This window comes from Saccopteryx leptura, chromosome 1, assembly GCF_036850995.1.
Source record: "Saccopteryx leptura isolate mSacLep1 chromosome 1, mSacLep1_pri_phased_curated, whole genome shotgun sequence".
Taxonomy (NCBI): domain Eukaryota; kingdom Metazoa; phylum Chordata; class Mammalia; order Chiroptera; family Emballonuridae; genus Saccopteryx; species Saccopteryx leptura.
Window position 1 is genome coordinate 106535938 of NC_089503.1, and position 16117 is coordinate 106552054.

The following is a 16117-nucleotide window of genomic DNA, read 5'->3' on the forward strand; positions in this document are numbered from 1 at the left end:
CAGAGATCAAAGAAGAATGAATTTCGTTTCATTTTCCCCATTTTTTTTCTTCACAGAGGAGCCTACCACGGATGCAGTCCTTACACCCTTGGCTTGTCAAACGTAGGAGCATTCAAGACAACCCTCCCCAGCGGGATAAGCTGCCAATCGGTGAGTTTTGAGCTTTTTGTCTTATTTTTCTAAAGGCTGCTGGGTATGTGGAACAATTGATCACACTTTCCAAGTATTAAGATTAGAAAGTAATATACAGCCTGTCATTAACCAGGAACTCAATTTGACTTAATTGTATTAAAGACAGTTTGGGGGAAATGTTTCTTAGAAAGGCCTTCAGAGTCTGAGTAATAACGAGTAATAGAGTTTTCAAATGTTTTTGCTCTTAAATAAAATCAAGTAAATTGCGGTGAATGCATTAAAATTAGTTCTCAAAGCTTTGAATGTGTAAAACTTCGATAGACTCATCCTGGTACCCACCTTTTCAGCGTCAGCTATGTAATTATTCTTATTCTTTTAGATGCCCTTACTCACCAACCCTTGAGCAAGTTGTTTCCAGGCTGACATTGAAATCAGTTTCCTTTGTAGAGTGCCCACATAACTATTTCTAAGAAAAAAATTATCCCTTCAAAGCAGAAGATTAGGTTTCCACCTTAAGTGGGCGAGGAATCTCAATATGAAATTAAGAAACCCTCTTGTCTTGATTGGTACCATATGCTCCCCCAACTGGCTGTCCTCTGTTCATGCTTTGCCAAACTTTTGCTTTTGTCCTTTGCAGACCATGTGCCCAGATGTTTTCCGTGGCCCTTGGGGAGGAAGCCACTGCCGAGATTCTCCTGTGCAAACCATTAGGAAATGCAGCTGTGCACCAGGTCCCTCTGGCAGGGAGGGAGGGACGTGGTGGGAGGTCGGGAGGGGTAAGGAACTTGGGGAAAGGCTAATGCATGCCTGAGTGAGCAGGTTTGAAAAAGTGGGACAGGAAAAAGCCAAGAAAACAAAACTGGAAAGCAACCCCTCGTTGAATCACGTCTCATGCCACTACCCCGTACTATCTCGTGGTTAGGAAAAGCAGCTCGTGTTATCAGAGCTAAGCTAAAAGCAGGCTGTCAGCCAGCAGTTCATTAAAGAAGCTCCTCTAACTCTGGTAGTAATAGCCTGCTATTGATCTTAGAAGAAAACAAGGTTGGTGGAATTACTTAGCAATTTCCAATGGAAGGAGGGGAGAGGAAAAGGAATATATTTAGAAATCTCAAAACTCCAGTCAAGAAGCTCCCTCAGGGACTTGGGCTGCCAGCCAAAGTGAGAGACCCTGTCAAAATATAAGGCCATTCCTGGAGGCTGCTGACATCTCAGGCAAACGCTATAAAAGCGTTCTCACAAGGAAAGTGTCTATTTATCAAATGAATTTTTATTTGCATTCTGTACCTGAAGGAGAGGAAGCATGGAAACAGTATCTGTTCTTTGCTAAGCACTAAGTCCCACCTCATATTTGTCACTATAGTTCAGAACCTTTTGAATAGCTGCTCCTAAGTAGTACTGAAGGAAAGAACTAGATGCTCCAGCCAGATGATCTTTAACAAAATAATAAACGTCATGGGGTTGAGAGGAACAATGCAAATGGAGCCTGACCAGGAGATGGCGCAGTGGATAGAGTGTCAGACTGGGACACTGAGGACCCAGGTTTGAGACCCCAAGATCACTGGCTTGAGAACAGGCTCACCAGCTTGAGCACCGGGTCACTGGCTCGAGCATGGGATCATATAGATTTGACGCCATGGTCACTGGCTTGAGCCCAAAGGTCTCTGGCTTGAGCTCAAGGTTGCTGGCTTGAGCAAGGGGTCACTGGCTCAGCTGGAGCCCCCCCTCCTCTAGTCAAGGCACACATGAGAAGACAATCAATGAATAACTAAAGTGCCACAATGAAAAATTGATGCTTCTCATCTCTCTCCCTTCCTGCCTGTCTGTCCCTATCTGTCCCTCTCTCCACCCCTCTCTCTGTCTCTCTCGCTTAAAAAAATTTTTTTTTGCAAATAGAAGTCTTTAAAGTCAGCTTTGAAAGAAAGAAAATTCAGTCATCTTAAAATTCAGATAGGATAATGGCACATAAAGATAAAAAGATACAAGAATGAGCATTGGAACAGCATGTTACAGTTACAGAACTTAAAACCAGAAGGAAGTTTCCAGCTGCCATTCAAACTCTTTAGAGATGGAGAAACTGAAATCTACACCTAGGAAGCAAGAGAGCTTAGACTTGACCACAAGTGTTCTAACTCCAAAGCCAGCGCACCCAACCTATGACCACTTTTTTTTTAAGTTAGAGGAAGGGAAATAGACAGACTCCCTCATGCACCCCAACCAGGTTCCACCTGGCAACCCCCATCTGGGGTCAATGTGAGAGCTATCTTCAGCACCCAGGGCCAACACTCAAGCCAATAGAGCCCCTGGCTGTGGGAAAGGAAGAGGGAGAGAAGGGGGAGGGGGAGAGGGAGAAAAGCAGATGGTCATTTCTCCTGTGTGCCCTGACTAGGAATCGAACCCGGGACATCCATACACTGGGCTGACGCTCTATCCACTGAGCAACTGGCCAGGGCCCTATGATCACTTTTGTTCTCACTGATGTCCCAGCAGGAGGAACCCAGGCTTAAAAACAACTCCTGCTCTACTGGCCAGGATTGGAAAGACACATGCAGTCAAGAGACTGGACCCCACTCTCAGTCCTCCCAATGGTTCTGCCATGAAAGAAAGCTCCTTTTTTGCCTCAGTTTTCTTTGAGGCCTTCTCCTCTGCTTTAGGCTACCTAGAAAATACCAGAACCCCATGGTCATCCCGCTAGTGGCAACTAGAGGCTAAACATTAGTGACAGACGTTCATTTCTGCATCTCAGAACTGTTGTCTTTGGCCTGTCTGAAGTCAGCTGCTTTCTTAACTCTTATTTTCAAGAGACAAGGCTGACAGCTTTAAACAGCATTGGAACACAAAAAAGGACTTTGGCTAGCACTTCTAGGGCCTGACAGGTGTTTGATCTTTGCTGCAAAAAACTCTACTCACATATGTTTACAAAAGCATTCCAACATGTCAAGTACTTTGGTTATAGGAGGTTGCTGTGGTTGGGTCAGTCTTAGGGTTCATTCAGGTGCCAGTCTTGGTAGAAGTATTGTTTGCCTCAGAATTATGCCATCCCTCCCCACAGAGGCCTAAGCAGTGGTCTGCTTTGTGAGCCTAATATAGACGGCCATGTGGTAGATTTCACTATCTTCCTTCACTCCCTATTCAGGAATTTTCCCTTCCAAGAGTTCATTCCCGGCCCCGAATTTCAGATTTCACCTGTGATGAAATGCACCTCTCAATACCCACTGCCCCCACAACGCCCCCAGCCTGGTACGGATCATGTCATTCTTCTTCACCTTTTGCAAAACAGGTTCCCTTTACTTTAATTTTTTTTTCTTAGCTCCTCGCTCTGCTTAACTCTTTCTACACTGCCAGCTCAAAAAAGAACCTTTCTATCTCCACTCCATTCTTCAGATAGTCTCTAGCAGAGCATCCACTCACGGTGGCTTTGATATTGTCATGGTGACGCCAGTCACCAAGTCCCTCTCCAGAGGCAGCTTGACCTGGAGTTACAGCGATGAGCCATAAAATTATTGAGAACTAAAGTAAGATGCTGATGACAGTGAATGGCCCCTCCCACTGCTGAACTTGTGGGCAGTATGGGGAGATCAAGAAAGATCTAGCCCAGGTTCAAGCAAAACCTTCTCTGGGTTTGGTTTTGTCCAAATTTAAGCCACTGGGGTTGATTTTGCTCTATCCTTCTATTTCTCTGGCTATGAATGGTCTTGCTACATTTCCAAATTGTATCTTTTGAACATATGTTTAATCCAGGGGTCCCCAAACTTTTTACACAGAGGACCAGTTCACTGTCCCTCAGACCGTTGGAAGGCCGGACTGTAAAAAAAACTATGAACAAATCCCTATGCACACTGCACATATCTTATTTTAAAGTAAAAAAACAAAACAGGAACAAATACAAAATTTAAAATAAAGAACAAGTAAATTTAAATTAACAAACTGACCAGTATTTCAATGGGAATTATGGGCCTGCTTTTGGCTTATGAGATGGTCAATGTCCGGTTCCATATCTGTCACTGCTAGCCATAACAAGTGATATCCTGCGTCACCGGAAGTAGTACTGTACGTGAGCGAGACCGTGCTTTGCGGCGCCGCCACATATGTCCTGTGCTCCTCTCACTGACTACCAATGAAAGAGGTGCCCTTTCCGGAAGTGCAGCAGGGGCCAGATAAATGGCCTCAGGGGGCCGCATGCAGGGGGCCGCATGCAGCCTGCAGGCCATAGTTTGGGGACCCCTGGTCTAATCCATGTGTCCTTCAGGATCCTCCTAGACTGTTTTCTCTTCCTTTCTTAAAAAATAGAAATTTTCACTCTCTAAAAGTATAGATGTATTTGTCTACTATATCCTGCCCATCAAATGATGTAACAGATGCTAAAAATGTACTTCCTGGGTTTGATGTCCTTTTCATTACTTCCTTCTTCACACCACAACCCCCAACTCGAACTAACCAAGGATATCAGGTACCTCTGTCACACAAGCTTTCCCAAACATCATCTGTAGCCTAAACATATGTTCGGAGCCAGGTAGTGCTTTTCCCGTTTTTTAAATGCAGAGCTGAAATACAAAATAGACATTCTTTAGTCTCGAGGGTGATGACCGGAGGTTTCTATTCCTTATCTCTGGCCTCCAGGAGACAGGCTAAACCAGGGGTCTCAAACTCGCGGCCCGCCAAACAATTTTGTGTGGCCCGCAGACTAATCCACGAAGTTCAAAATATTTTGGATAAAATTAAGTAAGCCTAGGGGCCTACTTGTATTTTTCATTTCTCTAGCATCCTAGCTAGATATTAGCTTAGTTAACAGCAGTTGTGATGCGAACTACAGTTTCTGGTCGTTTTGTGACACTGAGTAAACTGCATGTACGATTGTGCTTGTTGTACTGATTTTTTTTTGTTTTCAACTGCAGTGAGAAAAGTGTTGCGTAACAGTTGCCTTTTGTAGACCTAGTGCGGCCCGCCGAACGGCTGTGATCTTGCTCTGCGGCCCACATGCTGAGTTGAGTTTGAGACCCCTGGGCTAAACAGTCATGCCTCCAAGCAAGTGTTAAGATATTAGGTGGTCTTCCAGAATGCTTCCACTGTCACTGGGGCTGGAGGCTTCCATCATGTCCATCATCTCCCTTTTGATCCCTTCTGTTGTCCATGGTTATGGGGTTAAGTTCAAAGACTCTGTGATGCTGTTTAAATTCAAAATTATAGGCGTGGATAAAAATTCTACAGGTTCAGTCTTATCTGGAAGCAGTCAGTGTGGACCTTTGTTAATCCAGTGGAAAAAGCTTCCTGTCCCATGCTACTAATGGATGAAAGTTATCTGACTCTAGTACCTTGCTCTTCTGACTGAATTCTAATTGCTCTATAAACACCTTTACCAACCTCTGAAGCCTGAGGTGCTTTGTAGCTTTAAAATTGTATATCAACTTAAGTGGCAATAAAAGTAAATAGAGTTATTTTCAAATAGATTAAATCCACATCCCAATTACTGAATTAAATTTACTCAGTTGAGAGGATGGGTTTTCATCGGTAAAACTGCTATCTCTGCCAGACTCAATGGTCCTTAGGGGCATTTCTGCCTCAGACGGAGATGGCTAGAGTGGTTTGTTTATGCCTCTGTGGCTTCCTAGTCTTGCTGCTTGAGCCAAAGTACAAGTCATTCCAACAGAATGTTCCGCTTCAGAAATCAATATCCTCGTATCCTGGATTACTGCTTTCTGGGGGAACTCTAGTCAATCTGCTCGTCCTGTTTTCTTAGTCTGTGTGTTTCCTCACTCTTCTGGATGCCATTTTCAGTCTTCAAATGCTGTGTTTTGTTTATTTGTTGTTTATCTGTTTGTTATGCGCAGGCTGCTGCCAAGCTAAGGACCAGTATATCGAACAGTTCAAGGATACTCTGAACACGTCTGTGGCCAAATCAATTGCTGGATTTTTTGCAGAGCCAATCCAAGTGAGTATATGAGCCTGAGACATTGATTGAGTATTAAGGTGTCAGAGTTCTAACTCATTCTAGAGAATTTTTAAGTTATTTAATCATAACTGTGTCTCCCTTCAAATTCAATATGCTCTCTTGGTTCCCTCAAAGAAAGAGAGCCCTTGATTCAGGACTGACTCATAAAAATGCCATCTTCTGAATTCCTGGATCCAAGAGATAGATAGATGAAACTATTAAGTTCCATTAGAGATATTGGTCTGTAGTTTTCTTTTTTTGTTCCATCCTTGCCTGGTTTTGGTATGAGGGTTATGTTGGCTTCGTAAAATGTGTTTGGAAGTATTGCTTCTTCTTCAATTTTTTGGAAGACTTTGAGTAGAATAGGAACCAAGTCTTCTTTGAATGTTTGATAAAATTCGCTGGTATAGCCGTCAGGGCCTGGACTTTTATTTTTGGGGAGGTTTTTAATGGTTTTTTCTATTTCTTCTCTACTAATAGGTCTGTTTAGGCTTTCTGCTTCTTCTTGACTCAGTCTAGGAAGGTTGTATTGTTCTAGGAATTTATCCATTTCTTCTAGGTTGTTGAATTTAGTGGCATAAAGTTTTTCATAGTATTCTACAATAATTCTTTGTATATCTACGGTGTCCGTGGTGATTTCTCCTCTTTCATTTTGGATTTTGTTTATATGAGTTCTTTCTCTTTTTTCCTTGGTAAGTCTTGCCAAGGGTTTGTCAATTTTGTTGATCTTTTCAAAGAACCAGCTCCTTGTTCTATTAATTTTTTCTATAGTTTTTCTGTTCTCTAATTCATTTATTTCTGCTCTGATTTTTATTATCTCCTTTCTTCGGCTGGTTTTGGGTTGTCTTTGTTCTTCTTTTTCTAGTTCCTTAAGGTGGGAAGTTAAGTGGTTCACTTGGGCTCTCTCTTGTTTGTTCATATATGCCTGAAGTGATATGAACTTCCCTCTTATCACTGCTTTTGCTGCATCCCATAGATTCTGATATGTCGTATTGTCATTTTCATTAGTCTGTATATATCTTTTGATCTCTGCACTTATTTCTTCTTTGACCCATTCATTTTTTAAAAGTATGTTGTTTAGTTTCCACATTTTTGTGGGATTTTTTCCCTCTTTTTTGCAGTTGAATTCTAGTTTCAAGGCTTTATGATCAGAAAATATGCTTGGTACAACTTCAATTTTTCTGAATTTGCTGATGTTGTTTTTGTGGCCCAACATATGGTCAATTCTTGAGAATGATCCATGTACACTGGAGAAAAATGTATACTCAGTCACTTTGGGATGAAATGTCCTGTAGATGTCTATCATATCCAGGTGCTCTAGTGTTTTGTTTAAGGCCACTATGTCTTTGTTGATTCTCTGTTTGGATGACCGATCTAGAGCCGTCAGCGGTGTATTGAGGTCTCCAAGTATGATTGTGTTTTTGTCAGTTTTTGTTTTAAGATCAATAAGTAGCTGTCTTATATATTTTGGTGCTCCTTGGTTTGGTGCATATATATTAAGAATTGTTATGTCTTCTTGATTCAGTGTCCCCTTAGCCATTATGAAATGGCCATTTTTGTCTCTGAGTACTTTTCCTGTCTTGTAGTCAGCATTATCCGATATGAGTATTGCTACACCTGCTTTTTTTTGGATGTTATTTGCTTGGAGTATTGTTTTCCAGCCTTTCACTTTGAATTTGTTTTTATCCTTGTTACTTAGATGAGTTTCCTGTAGGCAGCATACAGTTGGATTTTCTTTTTTAATCCATTCTGCTACTCTGTGCCTTTTTATTGGTGAGTTTAATCCGTTTACATTTAGTGTAATAATTGATACTTGTGGGTTCCCTATTGCCATTTTATATCTTCCTTTCTGTTAGTTTTGTGTTTTGTTTGATCCTTCTCTTTTGTTTTTCTATCTTTTGTTTTTATTTGGTTGTATTCCATACATCTTTCCACTGTTGCTATCTTTTTTATCTCATGTGCTTCTGTGGTGGTTTTTTCAATGGTGGTTACCTTTGAATAATGAAAAGGGTCCCTACCCTGTTCATTGTAGCGAACTATTTTGTGAGTACTTTTGCACTCCATCGTCCTTTGCTACTGTTAATCTCCATCTTCTCCCCCTCTTTCTTTTTGTTGTCACAGTTTAAATTTGGTTTTATTGTGTTCTTCTTGGAGCTTTTACTTGTGGCTCTGTTTTTTTTTGTTCTTTGTATCTGATTGGAGAACCCCCTTTAGTAATTCCTGGAGTGGGGGTTTTCTGATGATAAATTCCCTCATCTTTTCTGTATCTGTGAATGTTTTTATTTCTCCTTCATATTTGAAGGATAGCTTTGATGGGTATAGTATTCGTGGCTGAAAGTTCCTCTCTTTCAGGACTTTAAATATTGGGGTCCATTCTCTTCTAGCTTGTAGAGTTTCTGCTGAGAAATCTGATGATAATCTAATGGGCCTTCCTTTATATGTTGTATTCTTCTTTTCCCTGGCTGCCTTGAGAATTTTTTCTTTGCTGTTGGTTTGTGTCAATTTCATTATGATATGCCTTGGAGTAGGTTTGTTGGGGTTAAGAAAACTTGGAGTTCTGTTTGCTTCTTGAACTTGAGGCTTTAGTTCTTTCCACAGGCTTGGGAAGTTCTCATCTATTATTTGTTTGAGTATGTTCTCCATTCCATTTTCTCTCTCTTCTCCCTCTGATATACCTATTATTCTTATGTTATTCTTTTTGATGGAGTCAGATAATTCTTGTAGGGCTATCTCATTTTTTTTAATTTTTGAGTCTCTTTCTTCTTCTCTCTGTTGTGCCTCAAGTTGCTTGTCTTCTATTTCACTAATCCTCTCTTCTATCTGACCTGTTCTATTAGCTAAGCTTGTTACTTCGTTTTTCAGCTCGTGAATTGAGTTTTTCATCTCTGTTTGATTTGTTTTTATAGTTTCAATTTCCTTGGACATATATTCTTTGTGTTCATTGAGTTGTTTTCTGAGCTCCCTAAATTGCCTTTCTGTGTTTTCTTGTATATCTCGGAGGATTTTTAGGATTTCTATCTTGAATTCTCTGTCATTTAGCTCCAAGGTTTCCAATATATTAAATTTTTTCTCCATAGATTTTTCCTCATCTAGCTGTGTTACCTCTCTTTCTTTTGTATCCATGATGTTCGATTTTCTCTTCCTTAATGGCATCTGAGGGTGGTTTTGTTGATAGTATTAATGAGATTTAATAAAGAATAAAAAGTTTAAAAAAATAATAAAAAAAATCGAAAAAAGTTGTTTTTTTAAAAAAAAAATTAATAATGTAATAAAGAAAAAAAAAATAAAATAAAAATTAAAAAAAAAAAAAAAAAAAAAAAAAGGAAATTATTCCCCCCCTCCTTTTTTCCTCTCCTCTCCTCTCCCCTCTTTCTTGATAAAATCTTGTGGTGGACTGTGAATTATAACAAACAATGCCTGTGATGGAGGGCCTGAATTGGGGAAAAGTAATAAAGGGGCAAAAAAAAAAAAAAAAAAAAAAAAAAGAAAAAAGAAGAGAAAAAAAAAAAGAGCGTATGGACCCACAAAAAGCAAATAAGGAAAAAATTTGGGTCAAGAATAAAATGATTTGCTTTTAGGTGTTGGTTGTCTAAGAGTTATGATGAGAGGATTAAGAGGAAAACGGGGGGACAAATTAAAAAATTACTATTGTATTTAGTGGAACAAGAACTAGATAATATGGAGAGCCAGGGATGGGAGCACTGCTAGTGAGTTAAAAAGGTGAAGTAAAAACCCCCCAGAATGCCACAAACATAAGTTTGAGTCCCAGATAAGATAATTTGTTTGTTATTGAGGTTTGAGTGAGAGGAGATGTAAAGGAGAAAGGAAGAAACTAATATAGAGGGAGAAAAGAAAGAGAGAGAGAGAAAAAAAAGAGGGAACCACTAAAAGAAGAAAAAAGAAAGGAGAGAGAGAGAGAGAGTTAAGGGTTTTGGAGTGCAACCCTCATAGAGAGAAAGGAAGAGAAGAGAAAAGATAATGGGAGATGTAACACTTATGGGTAGTGTAGTTCAAGGAGAGGAGAGAGTAAGACCGGTAGAGAGTTAATCGGCCAAATTGGAGGAGGAAAAAAAAAGTATCAAGAATGAAGATAAGAGAAACAAACGAACAAATATAATAAAATGGGATAGGTTATAAAGTCTGCAGATTATTCTTGATTTTGAGAGGTTATCTTCTTGCTTTTTCTTTTCTCTCCCTCTTCCTGGTCGGTGACTCTGTACCCCGGGTTTTGCCCCTTTGCCACGCTCAGGTGGAGGTTTGCAGTTGATAAGTCTCTATGGCAATGTCATGTATTGTGCTTTAGCCTTGTTGGCAGTCTAGGCTATTAGCATTTATAGGCTCCGACAGTGAGAGAGTCCGTGTTTCTAGAGCCTTTCTCCTAGTCTTTCCTTCCTCAATTAGTAGCCTGATAATCCAGCTATGGGGTTGCTGCTGCCTCTGCCTGGATAGTAAGAGGCTCAAAGAGCTGGCAACTCCCCACTCTATTTCCACTCAGCACAGGGCTCTGGGTAAGGCTCAGTCAGTCAGAGCTGCTAGCATAATCAGGTGGGCTTTCCGGCCATTCAAAGACCTCTGGCTCTGCCACTCTGTCCGGTAACACAAGCGCGTGTCCACTTCCGGGGCGCTTGGAGGAAACGCTCACTCACTGGCTGCGCGCGCGGACCAGGATATCCGGCCAGCAGTCTCACGCTCTGAGTGAAACCCCCAACCGCAGGGAAAAGTTGCAGCGATGGAATTGAGTCTCGCTCCGTCCCCGTGCGCGGCTTTTGCAAGGCGCTGGGGCGGCCCGAGATTCCGCTTTGGCCCACACAAAGGCCCCTGACTCTGCTCCTCTGTGCGATAACACGGGTGCGCACTGCCGAGGCACTCGGAGGAATCGCTCACTCCTTATCTGCGCGCGCAGACCAGGATATGAGGCCCGCCGCTTTCCCTCTGAGTGAAACACCCTCCGGCAAGGAAAATCTCCACCGTTGGAATTAGTTCTCACTCCCTCCCGTGCGTGGCTTTCCCAGGGCGCTGGGGCTGCCCAGAGACTCTGCCCTCGGCCCACAGAAAGGCCTCTGACCCTGCCTCTCCGTGGGCAACACGGGCACTGACTCCCGGGGCCTAGGAAGAAATCTCTCACCCACTAACTGCGCACCAGCCAGGAGACCGGGTAAAATGGCCGCGCCGCTTGTCTTTCTTTGTTTGGGTTTGGCGCGAGTGTTAGCTTGTATTGCCCGGATTGCCACAGGATCAGATTTTCCTCGGCTTGGATCTCCGTGCCACAGCCTGGTTCGGCCGTTTGTTTCGCGGCCTGGATGTATTCACCCCCTTTGCCCGCCTCAGTTTCTATATTCACAGTTACCAGAGAAAGCCGCCCTGTTTAGGTTAGTGAGGAAGGCGGAGCATTTCTTACTCCCTAATTCCTTCGGGGTTTGGTTATATATTTAGCCAATTTTTCACTCAATCATACCTTTGGGTGTATTGCGAAGCATCTGGAAGCTCCAAGTATAGGTTTTTCTGTTTCTGGTTGAAGATCTTGTTGAGTTTTGGGGGAGATTTATCGGTATCGCTTCCTACCCCGCCATTACTCTGACGTCCTAAGTTCCTAATAGTCTGAAGGAAAGGAAGCCCAGCAAGTTTTTGTTGCTTAATTCCTATACTGTCAGGGAAAGCATTTTTTTACAGGGTGGGCAAAAGTAGGTTTTGCATGAAAAATAATACAATAATTAATAAATAATAATACAAGAATAAAATCTGTTTCACTTACCCACAACTATAAATCTACTTTTGCCTCACCCTGTGCAATCTTACTAAGTCCCTTGAATCTACTTTCATTCTAAACTCACAAAATCATACATTTGTTTTCTTTTCCCAGAAGATATGGCATAAGAGTAACAACCCCTCTTTTCACTCATAGTTAAAACAATTGTAGAGACTGTTTGAAAAATGGCTGGAATTATATAGTTCTGGTCAATTATAGTAAACACTGTGCTCGCCTCCTCCTGTGACCACATCAAAATTACACTAAATTCTAGAACAATCACCCCGGGGAACTATCTGAAGACTAGCTGAACAGAAGTGCTATAACTAAGGACATAAAGAAGATGCTATGTCAAGACTGAAAAAAATAATCATTTTGTTTGTAATAAAAATTGCTAATATTACTAATAATGATAATCTATCTTCTTTTTTTTTTTTCATACTTTCCACGGGCTGTGCTGCTACTCTAGGTCTTCTTGGTCTGCTCTTTTGCAGGGGGTGAATGGGTTTGTTCAGTACCCGCAGGGGTTCCTGAAGGAAGCCTTCGAGCTGGTGCGAGAACGAGGGGGCGTGTGCATTGCGGACGAGGTGAGTGGCCAAGGGATGGTGCCAAGTTGTGCGGCTGGGACAGCAAAGGCCCAGGGACAGACCTCTCCAAATGCCCCTCTGTACTCCAGGCTGAAAACATCTAGTGTGGAAACTCTAAGACATGGGTGTAAGTTTATGGAGCTTTTGCTGTTAGGTGGCTAATTTGTGGATTCATTGGTCTGTTTAACAAATACAGGCTGCAGACCTTAAACATGCAAATTGAATCTATCACATAAGTTGCTAACAGGCACAGGGGATACTGCCATCAATCAAATATTTTTACATTTTTATTTGAGGTGACATCGGGAGGCCACTTAAAAACTACACAGGAAATTTAATCTCATAACCAACTCTTCAAGTAATTTTTGCCAAAATAGTATTAACCAGCCTGGCAGCATTCACCTTATCTTAGTAACCAACAGGTTTCGGGTGCACAGTTCTACAGCACATCACCTGTGTATTGCATTGTGTGCTCACCACCCCAAATCAAGTCTCCCTCCACCACCATCTATCCCCCCTCCACTCTCTCCACTTCCCCCACCCTCCGTTTCCTCCTACAACCCCCACACTGACATCTGAGTCTGTAAGTTCTTTTCTCTGATTAATCCCTTCACCATTTTCAGCCCCCAACTCCCATTCCCTCTAACAGCTGTTAGTTTGTTCTTCGTATCTATGAGTCCATGTTTTTTTTTTGTTTGTTAGTTCATTTTGTTAATTAGATTCCACATATAAGTGAAATCAAATGATACTTGCCTTTCTCTAACTGGCTTACTTCCCTTAGCATAATAATATCCAGATTCATCCATGCTATCACAAAATGTAAGATTTCCTTCCTTTTTATGGCTGAGTAGTATTCCATAGTATATATGTACCACAGTTTTTGTATCCACTCATCTACAGATGGGCACTTGGGCTGCTTCCAAATCTTGCCTATTGTAAATAACGCTGAAATAAAATAAAATAATAATCTGAAAGAGCTTAATTAAGATTCTTTTTGGAATAGCAAATAGTCCAAGGGGACAACTTTGAAAGGAATAAAGTTTAGTGGCTCTGTGAGCTCTAGCCTGTGTGTTTTCACAAGTGTTCAATTTACTTATACTTATACCTCACATCAGAGTATACAAAGAAAGCAGTCTCTTGCCTACTGAGAACAGCGATGGAGATCAAAGGCCAGAGGGTGGTGGCCAGGCCCCCGGAAGGGCTCAGACTCATTCATCACTATTCTACTAGCAATGATTAGTTCCACCAAGAACGGTGCGGAACTTGTATGTTTCACTCTGATTTCAGACCTGCCATCTTTGCCTGAGCCATTTTCCTCAACTAAACAACCCAGACTTCCCATCAATAGATTTTCTATTGCAGTTGCGGTCAGGTTTCTGTTATCCCCAGGGAAACTCGACCACCCCAACCCACCCCCGGCAGGGTGCTGCTCGGGAAGGAAGCCTAAGAGCTTCCTTCTCCCAGCCTGCTGCACAGGTTCGGGGAACATCAACTAATCCAAGTCCTAGCTGAAGCCAGTTAATCTGTCATTATAAAGAAAAAGAAAAGCCAACTCAGTAGGTTTACAATCAGCTACGCCGGTGAGAAAAAAAACTAACTCTCACCTTTGGAATCAGCACCAATTAAAACTGCCACAGTTGCACTAAGTAGAGGGAAGGTGGACTGAATTCAAAGAAAATACGAATTTCAGAATTTTCTGAGATACGTGGCTGTGTCACATTCAGGAACACAATTGGGCAGCCAGTCTTTGCTGTCTGGCATGAACTAAGTTGAGATTTGAAATGGACTGCTTATGGGCAGGGCCTGCACACCCATGTCCCCACCCCTGCTCCCTGCCGTAGACCCAGCCCGCCTCTCTCACTGGTAACTCCTCACCCCTAGAGACATCTGAGTTTATGAACCTTAGAAGGACTTATCTCTGATTTACTGAAAGATTCTATGAGACTGATACTTCCTATGTGACAAAACATCGTTTATTGTCATACATAATTTAATGCATTGTCAAAGCAGCCTGATTTTTTCACCACTTATTTATGATACTTAGATAGATGGAGTGAAAAATGAAAGCAGGGAGACAAAATGGGTGGATTTTCTACAAGCTGTTTCTATACTGTCCCATTTGGGCAAATTCATCAGCTTGTTCAGAGGCCCCATGCCTAGGAAGTAAGAGACCCCCAGCCCGAGCACAGGTCTGACTCCTCTATCTAAGCTCCTCTCCTCCATTGTTGGCCTTGATCTAATTCTAACCCCTGAGGAAGGAGCCTAGGAAGAGCATTTCAGAGAACAGCAGCCCCACACCTCTGTGCCTGATCTGCAGTGTGTGTGCGTGTGCGTGTGCGTGCGTGTGTGCGTGTGTGCGTGTGCGTGCGTGTGTGTGTGTGTGTGTGTAGAGACTCAGACAGACAGACCATGAGACTGAGAGCCAGAAAGAGATCAGGGATCCTCAACCAGAAAGTTCCCTGATCAGAAGTTTCCGTGGAAATGCTGGTGTGGCGTTATTCAGTTAGGTACTTCTGCCACTTCTTGCTCATTCTACAAACACTGAGTGTCTACTTTTATCGGGCACTCTGCTAGGTGGTCTGAATAGAGAGGAACAAGATACAGCCCCTGTCGTCAGACAGGTACACTGGTGATAATAGTCGAAGGTGAAAGGTTCTGATGGCAGAGATGAGAGGTTCTGATGGCAGAGGTGAGAGGTTCTGATGGCAGAGGTGAGAGGTTCTGATGGCAGAGGTGGGAGGTTCTGATGACAGAGGGGAGAGGATCTGATGGCAGAGATGAGAGGTTCTGATGGCAGAGGTGGGAGGTTCTGATGGCAGAGGTGGGAGGTTCTGATGGCAGAGGTGAGAGGTTCTGATGGCAGAGGTGAGAGGTTCTGATGACAGAGGTGGGAGGTTCTGATGGCAGAGGTGGGAGGTTCTGATGGCAGAGGTGAGAGGTTCTGATGGCAGAGGTGGGAGGTTCTGATGGCAGAGGTGAGAGGTTCTGATGGCAGAGGTGAGAGGTTCTGATGGCAGAGGTGGGAGGTTCTGATGGCAGAGGTGAGAGGTTCTGATGGCAGAGGGGAGAGGTTCTGATGGCAGAGGTGGGAGGTTCTGATGGCAGAGGTGAGAGGTTCTGATGGCAGAGGGGAGAGGTTCTGATGGCAGAGGTGAAAGGTTCTGATGACAGAGGTGGGAGGTTCTGATGGCAGAGGTGGGAGGTTCTGATGGCAGAGGTGAGAGGTTCTGATGACAGAGGTGGGAGGTTCTGATGGCAGAGGGGAGAGGTTCTGATGGCAGAGGTGGGAGGTTCTGATGACAGAGGTGGGAGGTTCTGATGGCAGAGGTGAGAGGTTCTGATGGCAGCATGCCCAGATGCCGTAATTGATGGACCTAATGGGACTCTGGGAAATCTGCTGAGACCAGATGAGTTACATGGCTCAGCGGGGTCCTCCTCAAGACATAATTCTCGGGAAGGAAAGGACATGATAGGGAAGAGGATGGCCCTCTTGTCTGGGCCAGGTGGCAGGTGCCCTGTCCCCATGCACCCACTATAACCCCTGCCTCGTCCAGCCCGGGGCAGGGGCTACCCCTCCACTCTTCTCCCCTGCTGCTTGCGCTCAGGGGTTCCTTCTTAAGGGCTGCTAAATCATAATGACCCTTTCCACATGCGTCTTTCATGTGACCATCACAGACGCCCTGCGATGCACTGCTATCAGTATTTCTACTGAACAGAGTCAACCCA

The 16117-nt window shown here is 43.0% G+C and overlaps 1 protein-coding gene across 2 annotated transcripts in view; it reads left to right on the top strand.

The window, feature by feature from the left end:
* AGXT2 (alanine--glyoxylate aminotransferase 2) overlaps positions 1-16117 on the top strand; it is a 44596-nt gene that overhangs the window by 15746 nt on the left and 12733 nt on the right. For both annotated transcript variants that reach the window (XM_066373600.1, XM_066373610.1), the window contains exons 6-9: positions 57-150; positions 770-863; positions 5958-6058; positions 12299-12391. In XM_066373600.1, the coding sequence (XP_066229697.1) occupies positions 57-150; positions 770-863; positions 5958-6058; positions 12299-12391 (382 nt within the window). The remainder of the gene's footprint in view (positions 1-56; positions 151-769; positions 864-5957; positions 6059-12298; positions 12392-16117) is intronic.